The sequence below is a fragment of the Neolamprologus brichardi genome, chromosome 9, assembly GCF_056152115.1.
Source record: "Neolamprologus brichardi isolate AB-2024 chromosome 9, ASM5615211v1, whole genome shotgun sequence".
Lineage (NCBI taxonomy): Eukaryota > Metazoa > Chordata > Actinopteri > Cichliformes > Cichlidae > Neolamprologus > Neolamprologus brichardi.
Genome location: NC_142112.1, coordinates 24,035,355 through 24,048,881, shown reverse-complemented (window position 1 = coordinate 24,048,881; position 13,527 = coordinate 24,035,355). Strand labels below are relative to the sequence as shown.

Sequence of the window (13,527 nt, the reverse complement as noted above, 5' to 3'; positions counted from 1 at the left end):
GGAGTTCAGTTGAAGGGTCAGGACAGCTGAGGAAGTGGGCTGTCTCTGGTGTGCCTGAATACTCTTTTAAATCCTCTTTCCAGGCTAGAAACTAGAACAGCTTAGTTATAGAGGAGATACATTTTGTTTGATTTCTTTAGCCCCTGAAAGGCTCTTCATACTCCTTCTGCCAGGAACGATGGCTCTGCCTATAAACCCAGCGGACGAGCCCAGATTGTACCAGCAGACTCTACTCCAGGATGGCCTCTATGACCTGCTGGAGAATGATAAGCTGGTCGACTGTGTGCTGAAGATCAAAGACAAAGAGTTTCCCTGCCACCGGCTCGTTCTGTGCGCCTGCAGCTCATACTTCCGCTCCATCTTTCTTTCTGACCTGGACGAGAGCAAAAAGAGGGAAATTATCCTGGAGGATGTGGAGCCAGGTGTCATGGGGCTCATCGTGAAGTATCTGTACACCTCCAAGATCAATGTGACCGAGCAGAATGTCCAGGATATCTTTGCTGTCGCTAATATGTACCAGATCCCTTCAATTTTCACTGTATGTGTGTCTTTCTTACAAAAGCGTCTAAGCCTCAGCAACTGTCTGGCTATCTTCAGGCTCGGCTTAATGCTGGATTGTCCCAGATTGGCCATCTCTGCTCGAAACTATGCCTGCGAGCGCTTTCAGCTCATCTCCAGAGATGAAGAATTCCTCCAGCTGCTTCCCAGTGAGCTGGCAGCCATTTTATCAAATGACAATCTAAGCGTAGAGACAGAAGAGCAGGTATTTGAAGCTTTGATGAACTGGGTGTCCCGGAACAAAGAGACCAGAGAGAAAGAGCTGCCGAATTTGTTGGACTGCGTTCGTTTGCGTCTTGTCAATGAGGACTATCTGAGAGAAAAAGTGGAGAAACACAAACTTATCTCCTCTAACCCCGAGTTGCAGCAGAAACTCCAGCTGGTTAAGGATGCCCACGCTGGGAAAATGCCAGAAGTTAAAAAAAGAAAAAGCAAGGAGGAGGAGGATGGTGGAGCAGGGAATGATGGAGAGAGTGAAGATAAAGATGATGAAGAGGGCCTTCTCCCAAGCATCCTGAATGATAATCTTCGATTTGGGATGTTTGTCAGAGACTTGATCCTGATGGTTAATGATGCTGGCGCTGTGGCCTACGACCCAACGGGGAACGACTGCTTTCTGGCATCACTTTCCACACAGATTCCCAAAAACCACGCCAGCCTGGTGACCAAGGAGAACCAGATCTTTGTGGCCGGAGGATTATTCTTTGATGAACAGAACAAGGATGATCCACTGTGCTCATACTTCCTGCAGGTAGGAGAACGTCAAGACAAAGTTTGTAGAAAGAAAAGAGAAGATGAAAAACTTCCAATTACATGCAGTACACATACGAATATAGTTCAGTGCAAATATATTTCTACACTGTAGTTCTGTACACTGTAAACATTTACAAATGTTTGACTCCTGTGACCACAGTACGACCCGGTCAGTGCCGACTGGATCGGCATGCCTCCCCTTCCTTCTCCCCGTTTTCTGTTTGGAATGGGCGAGGCTGAGAACTCCATCTTTGTTTTGGGAGGAAAGGAGCTGAAGGAGCAGGAGCACATGCTGGATTCAGTCTTGGTATACGACAGACAGTGAGTACAGCCTTGAGTTCATGTATGAAATTTTAGGGGAAAAGCACTCAGTTTGTCATCCTTAATAATTAACTACATAATGTGTATTGTCAATCACAGATCCTTTAAATGGGGCGAGTCAGAGCCGATTCCATACCCAGTTTACGGCCATACGACATTATCTCATAATGACACTGTATACGTGATTGGAGGAAAGGGAGACAACAAGTGAGTACATGCTTCAAGCAAAATATTAATGTTCATATTAAAAGTGTGACCCTAAAAGGCTTCAGGATTTAAAGGAGGGTTTTCTTTATCTCAGAGGTCACTATTGTGAGTCTTTGTCCCTTTTGTAAAAAGGAGCTGTCTAAAGAAGATGTGTGCCTACGACGCCAAGCGTTTTGAATGGAAGGAGCTCGCGCCCATGAAGCACGCACGCTCCTTATGTGGAGCCACCGTTCATGAAAACAAAATATACGTGGCAGGAGGCGTCACTGACAACGGCCTGACAGACACTATGGAGGTGTATGATATCGCTACCAACAAGTGAGTTTCCTATATTTATATTTCTTTTCTTCTACTTTATTTTTTAGTTTAGTTTGTTTCTAATTATCTGTTGTAAAGCACACAGTCAGTGTAAAGTTACAACACATCATAATAAATGTAATAAAACTGGCTAAATGGTTTATCTAACTGAACATCTTTCTGTGTGTGTGTTAACGCGGTGCAGGTGGTCAGACTTCGTGCCGTTTCCTCAGGAACGTAGCTCCCTGAATCTCGTGTCGTTGGCTGGTTCCCTCTACGCTGTTGGAGGTTTTGCCATGATGCCTTTAGAGGACAGCGAAGAGGTTCTTCCTAAAGAGATGAACGACATCTGGAGGTAGATCGTAACAGACTTTTAAAAAAAAAAACTGTTAAATTATCTTTGCACAACTGTAATCTTAATTATATTTAGTATTTACTCAATTGTGTTAGTATTTAAAATGTTACTCAGTGAACCCAACATAAGATGCCACCGTCCTGCTTCAGTTCATAGTGGATATATAATTACTTAAGTTTAAACGCAAATGAGGGAGATAGGAGCCCTGGGAAAAACCATGACGACTGTCTCTTAACCTCCTCAGGTATAATGAGATGGAGAAGAAGTGGAATGGGATCCTCAGAGAGATCAAGTACGCCTCAGGGGCTTCAGTTTTGGGGGTGCGACTGAATACCTTGCGTCTCACCAAGATGTAAAACCCCCTCCAGTCCCCGTTTATGAACATGAACCTGTTTAGAGTCCAAAGAACGGTTCAGGGCCACAGACATCAATATTCAGCTCAATGTGTTCATTGTTCTCTATTGTTGTTATCCGTTTTATTTTACGCATTTGATTTTTTGTTGTAGCTTTTCTAATTATAACAAATTAATACTGTGGATTTGTTTTTTTGTTTCTTTTTGATCTATAATAATTTATATATGTCTTTCTACAAGTTTAAATCTGATTCAGACTAAAACTACAGAGTCAGTAACCTAAAGACACCTGTTGCACTGTGTCGAATAAATCAAAATATTAAAGTGTCTAAATCTGACTGGAAAATATAAGCATTTCCCAACAGATGGCAGCAAAGTTGCCAAAAAAAAAAGCACTACTGTAATATAAAAAACAAAACACAAAGACACATCTGAATTTGCAATAATATATCTATACTGTTTAATATTGAAATGATTTCATTACGCTCTGTTGTGTTACAGACAGTAAACACTAGTCAATAATACAATAAAAGACAGAAAATACAGTCTAATGTTATTAGCACCTCTAGACACTACTGTCCTTGTACTGTTTTTAGTATTTTATCATAGCTGAACGTGACGACTACTGCCTACACATGGGCTTTGTACACCAGAGTTAACTAAGTTGTAGTGTTAACATTATAGAGAGTCAGCAAATAACAGTACACATTATGGTTTCTTTAACACCGCTGCAGTATGAGTAAGGGAAATGCAATGTGATGCGAATGTGAATAATACAGCTTTGAATAGACTATGGCATTGATGCTTATGGTTACCATCACATGTAGCTTCACTCAAAAACAGGGGGAAGCCACCATAAAACATATATTAAAAAAAACAACAACTAAACTTTCTCATGCAAAAATTACACTTGTTTCCCACTTTTAGTTCATATGGAGCCCTCAAACTGCCAAAAGGTAGCAAAAGATTCATTTTAACTTGAATTGAGGAATATTTTACACACACACACACACACACACACACACACACACACACACACACACACACACACACACACACACACACACACACACATATAACTTTCAGTAAAAAAACCCACAAAGTTGTTTAATTCAGTCAGGTATTCTGTGGTTTTCTCATTTTACTATTGCAGTTACTATTCGCCAAATCACATGCTCGTTTTTCTTCACTCAGGCTTTTTGATCTATTGATGTTTTATTTTCCTCACCATGTGTTAAATTCTCCTAATGCATATATAATAAATATGGATGAGAATTTGTTAATGGCAGTGACTAATTTGAAATTCATGTAATACTTGTGGAGTAACTTAGAGCGCTTTGTGGCTAGCTTAGCTGAAAACAGTGCCCACAAGCATTGTTGGCTAGCTAGGCAGCTATCATGAAACTATGCCAGCCAGCATTACATACAGTAGTGTTAATAAATCTATTCTTTTGCCAACAGGTATTCAAAAACAAAGTTTCTTAGTAATTGTCAATCTACAGTTTGCCATTTGACATCACAACAGACTGCAAAAGACTATTTTTGTGCTAGCATTTAGACTGTTATGTTAGCTTTTCAAAGTTTAACCAAGTAAATTGAAGTTTTATAAAAAGTTTTAGATCTTGTCATTTTTTCCACAATAGATGAATCCTTTGTCTATAAATGTAATCAAATTTGAGACAATTTCTTGTTCACAATTAGTGGAAATGTGTGCGGCATTAGTGAAAACCAGGAGGTAATTAGCTTCATCTCAATCAAAAAATTTAAGAACCCAACCAAATATAGACTGTTGGGACAGAAGTACTGGGCAACCTAGACATTACACCTTGTGTGTGGTCAATTACTTTTGCCCATATTCGAGTGGTTTCGAACAAGTGAAACCTCTTAAAATCTCATTTGTATTGCACTAACAATGCTACTTTTTGGTATCATTAGATTTATTTTGGGGCTCCATGTGTTTACCCAAACACTAACAGATTTAACAGAAAAAAATCAACTCTTTACTCAAGAACAAAAAGAAATACAATACTTTCTCTCCAATATCCATCATGAGTTTCAGTTTCTAAAATAAGACAGCAATATTCCCAACACTTTTCTTGAAGGTGAAGGCCACAGAATAAAATTCTTTTGGACACACACTTCATCATTAGCAGCTTTCAAAAGAAAAAAAAAAGAGAGAGAGAGAGGCCTAACTTAGTAATCCCATGAGCACTCTCTGAAGTGCCACTCTCACAGTTTGCTATGTGGCAACCTTGGGTGCAATGCAGAATGCACAGTCACCGTGGTGTCTAGGCACCCACTTAATCACTGACAAACCTTCATTTAAGGACAAGGACAGGTCCACCTTTGCCTAATCTAATACAAGCCTTTGGCTGCTAGCCTTAGTAAATTAGAATTTGGCTAATCAAAATACATAGAGTCAACCTGCCTGGAATACAGGACTCCTGCACACTGTGCAACATTTCCCTTTTCATTTCTAACAATCATAGCTTTACTGCCGTTTCACTGTAAAACACTTTTTTAAAAAAACAGCCTGTTTAATTCATTTTTCACAATTTAGGTAATCTCTGGGATAATAAATGTCCATATTTGATACATTTCCTCTTTACAACTCATTGAAGTCTTGTTCTGATGTCACAGATGGGCTTTATCTTTGCAGCTGGATTGAAGGAAGACTAGTTCACAAAAACAAACAAAGGAGGATTAACAAGTCAATTTAGAGTTTTATACCCAAATTCCTCTGGTTACTGTGTCCTCCACTTTATACTATATTTGATACAACGTGCAAGTGTTATAAAAGAAATATATTCTTAGCACAAATACACTATTTTGAGCTTTAAATATCATCAAATCATTTCAAATATGAGCAGTATGATGAATTTTGATTTCCTATCCTATGCATGCTTAGAAGCCTTTATTTAGAGCCGGTTTCTTGGTCTGATTCCACACAGGTACACTTTTGATGTCCCTTTTCTCTTTAAATTTCAATTCAGAGGACTGAACATTGCCAAGGACACATTTAGTCAATAACTGCATTTTGATAATTTCCCATATTAAGGCAAGGAAGTATTTTAAGGAAAGGAAGGATCAAGGAAACTGCTACTATATCTGTATCTCCACTAGATTGAAGGATAAAGTGCACTAAAAGTTTTTCTCGTAATTGAATTTGGCAACTCCGTCCTTCCCTTATGTTTTCTCATGCAATGAAAAAGAATATTCACATATTAAGTCCCTTCAACAGAGGCAAAGTGGAAATACCTAAGAGTAATTTCTCTTGATAATGGAAGTGAGCAAACCAGTCAGAAACCGCCTGCACTGATTGCACCCTCAAGGAAGAGTCACGGATACTTGTTAAACAGTGGGACAGTATTAAAGAGACTGACCAGAATGCAGAAACACCAGCAGATTGACGCATAACACAGAGTCATTCTCGGTGTGCCACATGCCACAACACAAGCAAGTAAAGTTATTCAGGGAAACAAAACTAAGGTCAGTCTCTGGGCTGACACCTGTGCAACTTACTAACCACAAACTCAGACCAACACTGAACAAAAAACCCTTAAAAAAACCTAAAAGGAATTTAATGCTGGAATTTACTTCAATTTATAGATATCTGCTACCCATTTTCACCTTGTATCTGGAAACACAAAACAAAAGTGCATAAATCAGTAGTATAAACTACTATACTTCCTCCTTTACCGTCAGCTACTGTCACTATCCATAACGCAAAAACATTCAAATCCCTCCATATGTAAGGCAAACACACAACCTCTAACCACGGTATCTCAATGTTGTTTCTTGGGCTAGTGCTTCTTAAAACAGGGAAGTGGGAAAAATCTCAATTTTGAGCTTTTACATGCTTCTCCGATGATAACGAGACACATACTATGAACATTAATGTACATCTAAGGGTTGGAGTGCAGTTTACCGAGTTGCCACAAGAGAGCAACAGCACTAAACAATCAGCCTACCGGATTAAATCTTAACTGGCATGTTTTATATATGTCTATATGTCTTATTATGTCTTTAGATTCTTCTGCACATTAATTAAGGAGTTTTATTCACTGTATGGTCACGAATGACAATAAAGTTTCATTTGACTTTGACAGTGTTGGCCATTACCTCCTCACAGTGCTCCAAATGTCTCATTTTTAGCTCACTTCCAATCCTGGAGTTCACTGTAATCACAGCCAGAATATTGTTCAGTTACATTAAATTCAAGAACTCTACACTTTTAAATCATTTAAAGGGCAGTCTCAAACAGGACTCTGTACAAAAGCAGCAAACCAAAATACAAAACAGGTATCGGACACATGAAGAAAAACACAAAGTGTACCATTATTAAATTACGTCTGACGTGGCCCTAACGGTTTAACCGTGGAAATGGAAGAAATACATAGGGGGTGAGCTTAGACATAAGACTACATGAAGGTGCTTAATTTTTTTTTTAAAATATAAAACAGCTTATTACATTTACAAAAGTATGTCCACAAATTCCAACTTTCCGTAGTACCAGCCAGGACACATTTTGGGGCACATTCAACTGACTCTCCGAATGTAAACATGAGGAATAAATCACAAGGAAGAAGCACATCTTAACAATATTTACAGGTTAATGCCATACTACACTTAGGCTATAAGTAGATAAAGTGAGCGGGAGCAGAATGATAGTGCGTATTCAGAGACCGATATGAATACAAAATCGACTGAAGTGTCAAACAAGAGTTCTTATTTTAATTTTCAAATAGGAGTTACATGAAGTGATTGGCACCACTCTTAAATTGATTTGATATAAAACCGAGGATAGTGACACTCTCCCAGTCAGGAAAACCAAAAACTAGCCTGCTAACTTAACCTTTGGGGAAAACTGACAGTATTTTGACGCTTCCAGCACATCTAGGCGACGGCTTCCTAAAGGCTGACTAAATGATAAAAGACAAAGGTTCTGAAACTGCATTTTGGCATACGCTTTCTTTCTTGGGAATTGGTGACTACTGGAAGAAAACCAGAATGATTCTGGTACCAAAAGCCTTGTCACTTGCCTACAGATTCTGCATTTTCTGTGCAAATACTTTAACGAGCCACTTCTTTAGTTACACCTTGCTAGTTGTAGTTGGACCCCATTTGCCTTCAGAACCGCCTTAATTCTTCATGGCACAGATTCAACATTGACATGACAGCATCACACAGTTGCTGGAGATTTGTTTGCTCTACATCCATGGCATGAGTCTCTTGTTGCACCACACCCCAAACGTGTTCTATTGGACCTCTGTTAAGATATGGTGACTGTGGATTTGACTACAGTAAACTCAATGTCACGTTAAAGGAACCAGTCTGAGATCATTCGAACCAGCATGTTATTCTGCTGGAAGCAATGGACATGCTTAGAAGCAATACTCAGGTAGGGTGTGGTGTTTAAATAATGCTCAGTTCCTACTAAGGAGCCTAAAGTGTGCCAAAAAACATATCCACCATCCCATTACATCACCAGCACCAAAGGTAGAATGGATCCATGCTTTCATGTTCCTTATCCCTAATTCTTCCCTGCTATCCAAATGGCAAAGGTGAGCCCGTGTATCCACAATTTCCTGGTCTTAGCTGACAGGAGTGCCACCCAGTGTGGTCTTCTGCTGCTAATATGTTAAAGATGCTCTTCTGCACAACTTGTTAGCAGCAAGTGCTTATTTGAGTGCTATCTGCTCGAATTGCTGCTCACTTGATATTTTTATGTTATAGTCTTTTTCAGACTGAAATACTATGACCAGTCTGTCTGAATCCAACAACCATACCATGTTCAAAGTCACTCAAATCAGCTTTGTGATGCTCAGTTTGAACTTGAGCATGTTGTCTTGACCATGTCTACATGCCATGTGACGGGCTGATTAGCTCTTTGCATGAATGACCAATTTACTGGTGTAGCTAATGAAGTGGCCAGTGAAATTCAACGCAAAAATCACAAGTAAAATATCTTAAATTTGTACAAAAAAATTACAATTTCTGGTCACTATGGTGTGCAGGTTAAGAAATAGTCAAGATATTTGAGTGGTACCAATTTTCTTGTTCAGCTCTCAACGAGAACACAAATAAAGATAATTCCAACCTATTCCTTTAAGCAGTTTATACGGATCATGATTTTTTTTTCCAGATCTACTATGGTTATGACACACAATAGCCAAAAGTGTACACAGAGCCAAAGCCTTTTTTTCAGGGGTATTACGTTGTGCTTCCCCAGTTTTAATTAGCTGCTACACATTACTGTTTTAACAAAAATAAATCACTCTGTTATAATATAATTCAACACTAAGAGCTCCTTTTAGTGGCCACGTCTGATGCGCCAAAAATGTATCTCTGCCAGTACTCTTTAAGAATTTTAATTGTTAGATTATAATTTAGTATTTATCACTTCACAACACAGATTACATCAGATTGCAATGAAATGTGGACATTTGATTTGGCTAGGTAAGCACGTTTTTGTGAACATTGCTCTCCCTACACTGATCTAACACACAGTGTTTAGTTGGGAAAATAAGCAGTAAATAACAATAGCAGTAACACTGAATTTCATCCTACACGTATATTGTAGGTCAGAATACATCAGGTTTTACTAACAAGTCACAGAAAAGTGCCATAACATCTCATAGCCAGATCTCGCAGGAGACGATGCACGCCTGCTTAATGTAAGCCAAAAAAAGCAAAAAACTAAAAAAAGATTAGAGTCGACAAATTACTCCGTCTCCTGACTCGGGAAAGCTCGCATGTTGATTAGCTAAACGTTGATCTGAAGATTGTTATCTCAAGTCTCTGCCTCACATCTCAAACACGCACACACACCATCACGAACGCCACACGCTGCATTGCACGGCCGACTTCTCCTTAAGTCCTTAGAAAAAAATGAAAAGAAATGACGTAACGTGCCACGAATTACACACTATTCACAATAATAAAAACGAAGACGGTTAGGAGTACACTTTAAATATCACTGGAGTTAAATGTAAGGTGCAGGATCGATTATAAATGCTGAATTACATTACTTAACTATAGCAGGTGAGCTAACAGGATTTGGTTATTGGCAACGCCATATACATGTATACGCTCAAAGACAAATCAGCATTTGGTTATTGCTGGGTCTGACCAGAACCGCTCGCTACATCTTGGCCGAGAACAAAAAATAAATCATTTCTTCTCGTTACCACGTGGTTCTCCCTCTACCCATGATCCCAGTATGAGTGGAGATTTAGGAAGCGCTTCCTACCATTTCGTAAAAGATGCTACAATCAATACATTGTGCAAGGCTCAGGAGAGAGGCGAGTTGTCAGAAAAAAAATCCCAAATGAAACCAGGACACATCTGTGAAATGAGTTGAAAAGTAACGGTGAAACGTCCTACTGGACTCTGAGGTTATCTATTGTATTCAACAGAGTAAAAAATTATTATTTATTACTATGTGTGTGTGTTCTTTGTTCTTTTTTTTCTCCTTTTTTTTTTCTTTTTTTGACGAGGCCTCCATGTAGCATTTTTTTCTGTTCTTCCCCTCTGTGTAAATGTCACTGGGGCGCATCACTCTCCCTCTGCAGGAGTCCTCTTAAAAGCTCAAAGAAAAACAATAAAACAAAAAGTAACAAAGTGCTTTCAATGCTACAGAGATTTGTTAGTTGTTGGAGTTCATCCTACCAGCAGAAAACAGTGGAGGCGGCGGGGGTAAATGCGGGGTAGGAGGCAGCCCCCCCATGGAGTGCAGCAGGGGGAGGGACAGCTGGGTGCTGTGGAGGGGGTGGGGGCTAGAGGCAGCAGCGGGTGTAGTCACGGACGTGGCAGGGAGTGCCGTGCCCAGCTGGGCCTGACCGGAAGAGTCCGCAGCGGGTGGCGCCAAGGGCCGGTCGAGGCCCAGGGGGTCACCGTTGCCGTCGGGAACCATGGGGTTGGTGACGCGGAAGCACTTCTCCCTGTGGGCCTTGAGCATGTTTGAGAAGCGGAAACGCTGGCCGCACACCTCACACGGGTATGGCTTTTCTCCGGTGTGGGTGCGGCGGTGACGCTTCATGTTGGGCCGGCTCGTGAAGCTCTTCCCACAGATTTCACAGATGTACGGCTTTTCTCCTGCAAAACGGGAGACACAAAAGACGCCTGCTTGATACGTTTTCAACATGCATCGTTAAGTTTAATGCCACAGAATCAGTGTTTTTATATTCGCCATACATCAAATGATTCTGACGTGGAGGGCGGCTAGTTGCAGTAACTCTGCAGTTCTCCTCTGACCTTTTCAGTATCTTTCAGAACAGAGTTTTGATTTATGGCCTGTGACTTGACTGTTTTAATTCACTCTGAATGCTCTCCACCAGAATCTCTTCCAGCTGTGGCAGGCAGCTGTTTCCAGTAAAAGAACTCTAACAGTCAAATTGGTGTTACCTGCACGGCAACAAACGGATAAAAGATAAAAACAATCAAGCAGCTAAAGAGTCACGCGTTTCTCTCAGCAGTTTTGTTAAAGAGCAAAGCTGAGTTAAATCAAAAGAATACACGGAGGCCACAAAAACTCCAGCATGAACGATAATAGTGCTTCACATCTGCTGGGTGTGCAAATAAGCTTTGCAAAAACACAAAGGTGTCAGTGTTTGCAGCTCTGCAATCTTTTCTTTTTTAAATGCTCCTTTAAAATAAATGTTGCTCTGCTCTGAAGCAACATGAACACAACTAAAAGAAAGGGACTCACCAGTGTGTGTTTTCATGTGTTCATCGAAGTACTGTTTCATGTTGAAGTCCTTTCCGCACCACTGGCACATGAACTGCTTGTGTCCGATGTGGATGCTCATATGGGAGCGGAGCTGGTATTTGTACTGGAAGCGCTCGCTGCAGTTCTGAAACGGCGCACAGGAAACAGTTTTACGCAAAGTCGTTTTACAGCTGGTTGTCAAAGATGGACTCGACAGGTTGTACTTCAGTGATTGTGGAGAAAAAGCAGAAGTTGTGTATGGTGTTTTCAACAAAACACACTGGGACTGACTTGAGCAAGGCTGTAAAATGTACTACTAAATCAAAACTGCCCTTTTTTTTACCTTCCTGTGAACCTATTAGACATGGCGCTCAGTTTTCATTCATAAAAAAAGTTGAGATTTTTTAAAAATAGGCTTTCTTGCAAAGGGTTAAACAAGTAGATTTCAATACCACTCTCACGCCTGTATGGTGAACCTTAGACATAATCAGCAGCCAGTTGGTACCTGTATCATCAAGGACTGATCTAATCGAGTAGCATTTTCCCCATTTTCTGTCTTTATGCTCAGCCAACCTAAACGAATTTATGATGTCACTATAAGCACCCAGCGAAACGCTTCAGTATTGAATAACTACCTGCTGGTGGTCTTTTGTCACAGTCTTGTTTAAAAAAAAACCTCCCAAATTGAACTTGAACAGACATTCTTTCACTGAAATAATTTCATCTATACTTCTCACTTCTTAAGAGATGCTCTGATTAGATCTATGTGTGTTTTTTTTAAAACGATCAGTGTTTTTTAATCGAGACCGGCACATCTGGACATCTGACTCTGGTTTACTTGATCTCAACCTGTGAATTTCTCAGATTTAAATGACACTCCTAGCGCCAAAAATGTTAAATATCTTTAAATCTACCTCATCACTCAAGTAAAGTGGAGAGCTGCAGTGTATAAAAGGAGCTCAAACCTCACACTTGAAGGGTTTCTCTCCTGAGTGCTGTAGAGAGTGAACCTTCAGGGACATGCTGCGCTTGAATGATTTCCCACACGTTTCACAGGTGAATGGCATGTCCTTCGTATGGGCTAGACAAAGGCACAAACACAGAGCATGCTTAGTTTGTGTGATTCAATACTGAGCCACTCATGACTGAAATTAAACTAAAGCATTTAAGGAACAACACTGAGGTTATTTTTCACTAAATAAATGCTGAGGGCAAAGGGTCCATTTCATCTTTTTCTTCCATCTTAAGTCTGAATATGACTATCCAATCTCTCCTATACTAGAAAGTGGCTAATTAGGACCATATTATTAATAGTCCTTGGATAATAGGAACTCCTTAAATTGCAGTAGCATAGAGTGAGGTAAGCCCATCTGGGAAGTAAGATGCTTATCTCTCCAGAAAATAGAAAAGGAAAGCAACACCCAAAACAAATCCTGCCAAACAATCAGTGGGATGTGGAAAAAGGAAGCCTAAAGAAACACATGGGAACAAAGTGATCAACCGGGACAGTTGATTTTACTGTCACTCACCGACCATGTGCTTCCTGACATGGGCCATCGTGTAAAACTTCTTCTCACAGATCTCGCAGGAGAACTTCTTCTCGGCGTAGCCATGGACGATCTTGTTGTGCTCGTGCAACGACCACAGCTTCTTGAAGGCTTTGCCACAGGTCACACACTTGAAGAAACAAGACAGCAAGCATGGAATGATTACTGGAATTTACTTAGGGATGAGATATTAGAGAGATTGTGATCTGGAACAGTCTTTACAAATACAATCCAGGTGTGTGTGTGTGTTTATACAGACACTTGAGCATGCACTGTAGCAAAAAAGCAATTAGAGTCACTAGATTAAAGAAGCAAATGATCTTCAAAACCACAGCAGGAGTCCAGCTGCTCGGTGCCGAGGGGTAATAGTGGAGGTAGTGAGACATATCAGAACTGATTATTACTGACTGCCATTTGACTGAGTTA

General features: G+C 40.2%; 2 protein-coding genes across 2 annotated transcripts in view; one reads left to right on the top strand and one right to left on the bottom strand.

Moving 5' to 3' along the window:
* The first annotated feature begins 12 nt into the window (after positions 1-12).
* Positions 13-3,168, top strand: klhl40b (kelch-like family member 40b). The gene is made up of 6 exons (XM_006795129.3): positions 13-1,309; positions 1,472-1,632; positions 1,732-1,839; positions 1,972-2,157; positions 2,342-2,491; positions 2,736-3,168. Exons 1-6 carry the CDS (start codon positions 179-181, stop codon positions 2,845-2,847), a joined length of 1,848 nt encoding a protein of 615 aa, XP_006795192.2. The 5' UTR covers positions 13-178; the 3' UTR covers positions 2,848-3,168.
* Positions 3,169-3,285: 117 nt separating this feature from the next.
* Positions 3,286-13,527, bottom strand: part of zbtb47b (zinc finger and BTB domain containing 47b) — a 31,153-nt gene continuing 20,911 nt past the window's right edge. The window contains exons 3-6 of the mRNA XM_006795130.3: positions 13,084-13,231; positions 12,520-12,635; positions 11,555-11,699; positions 3,286-10,941 (exon numbers count right to left, since the gene is read on the bottom strand). Of these exons, the coding sequence (XP_006795193.2) occupies positions 10,493-10,941; positions 11,555-11,699; positions 12,520-12,635; positions 13,084-13,231 (858 nt within the window). The 3' untranslated portion in view covers positions 3,286-10,492. The remainder of the gene's footprint in view (positions 10,942-11,554; positions 11,700-12,519; positions 12,636-13,083; positions 13,232-13,527) is intronic.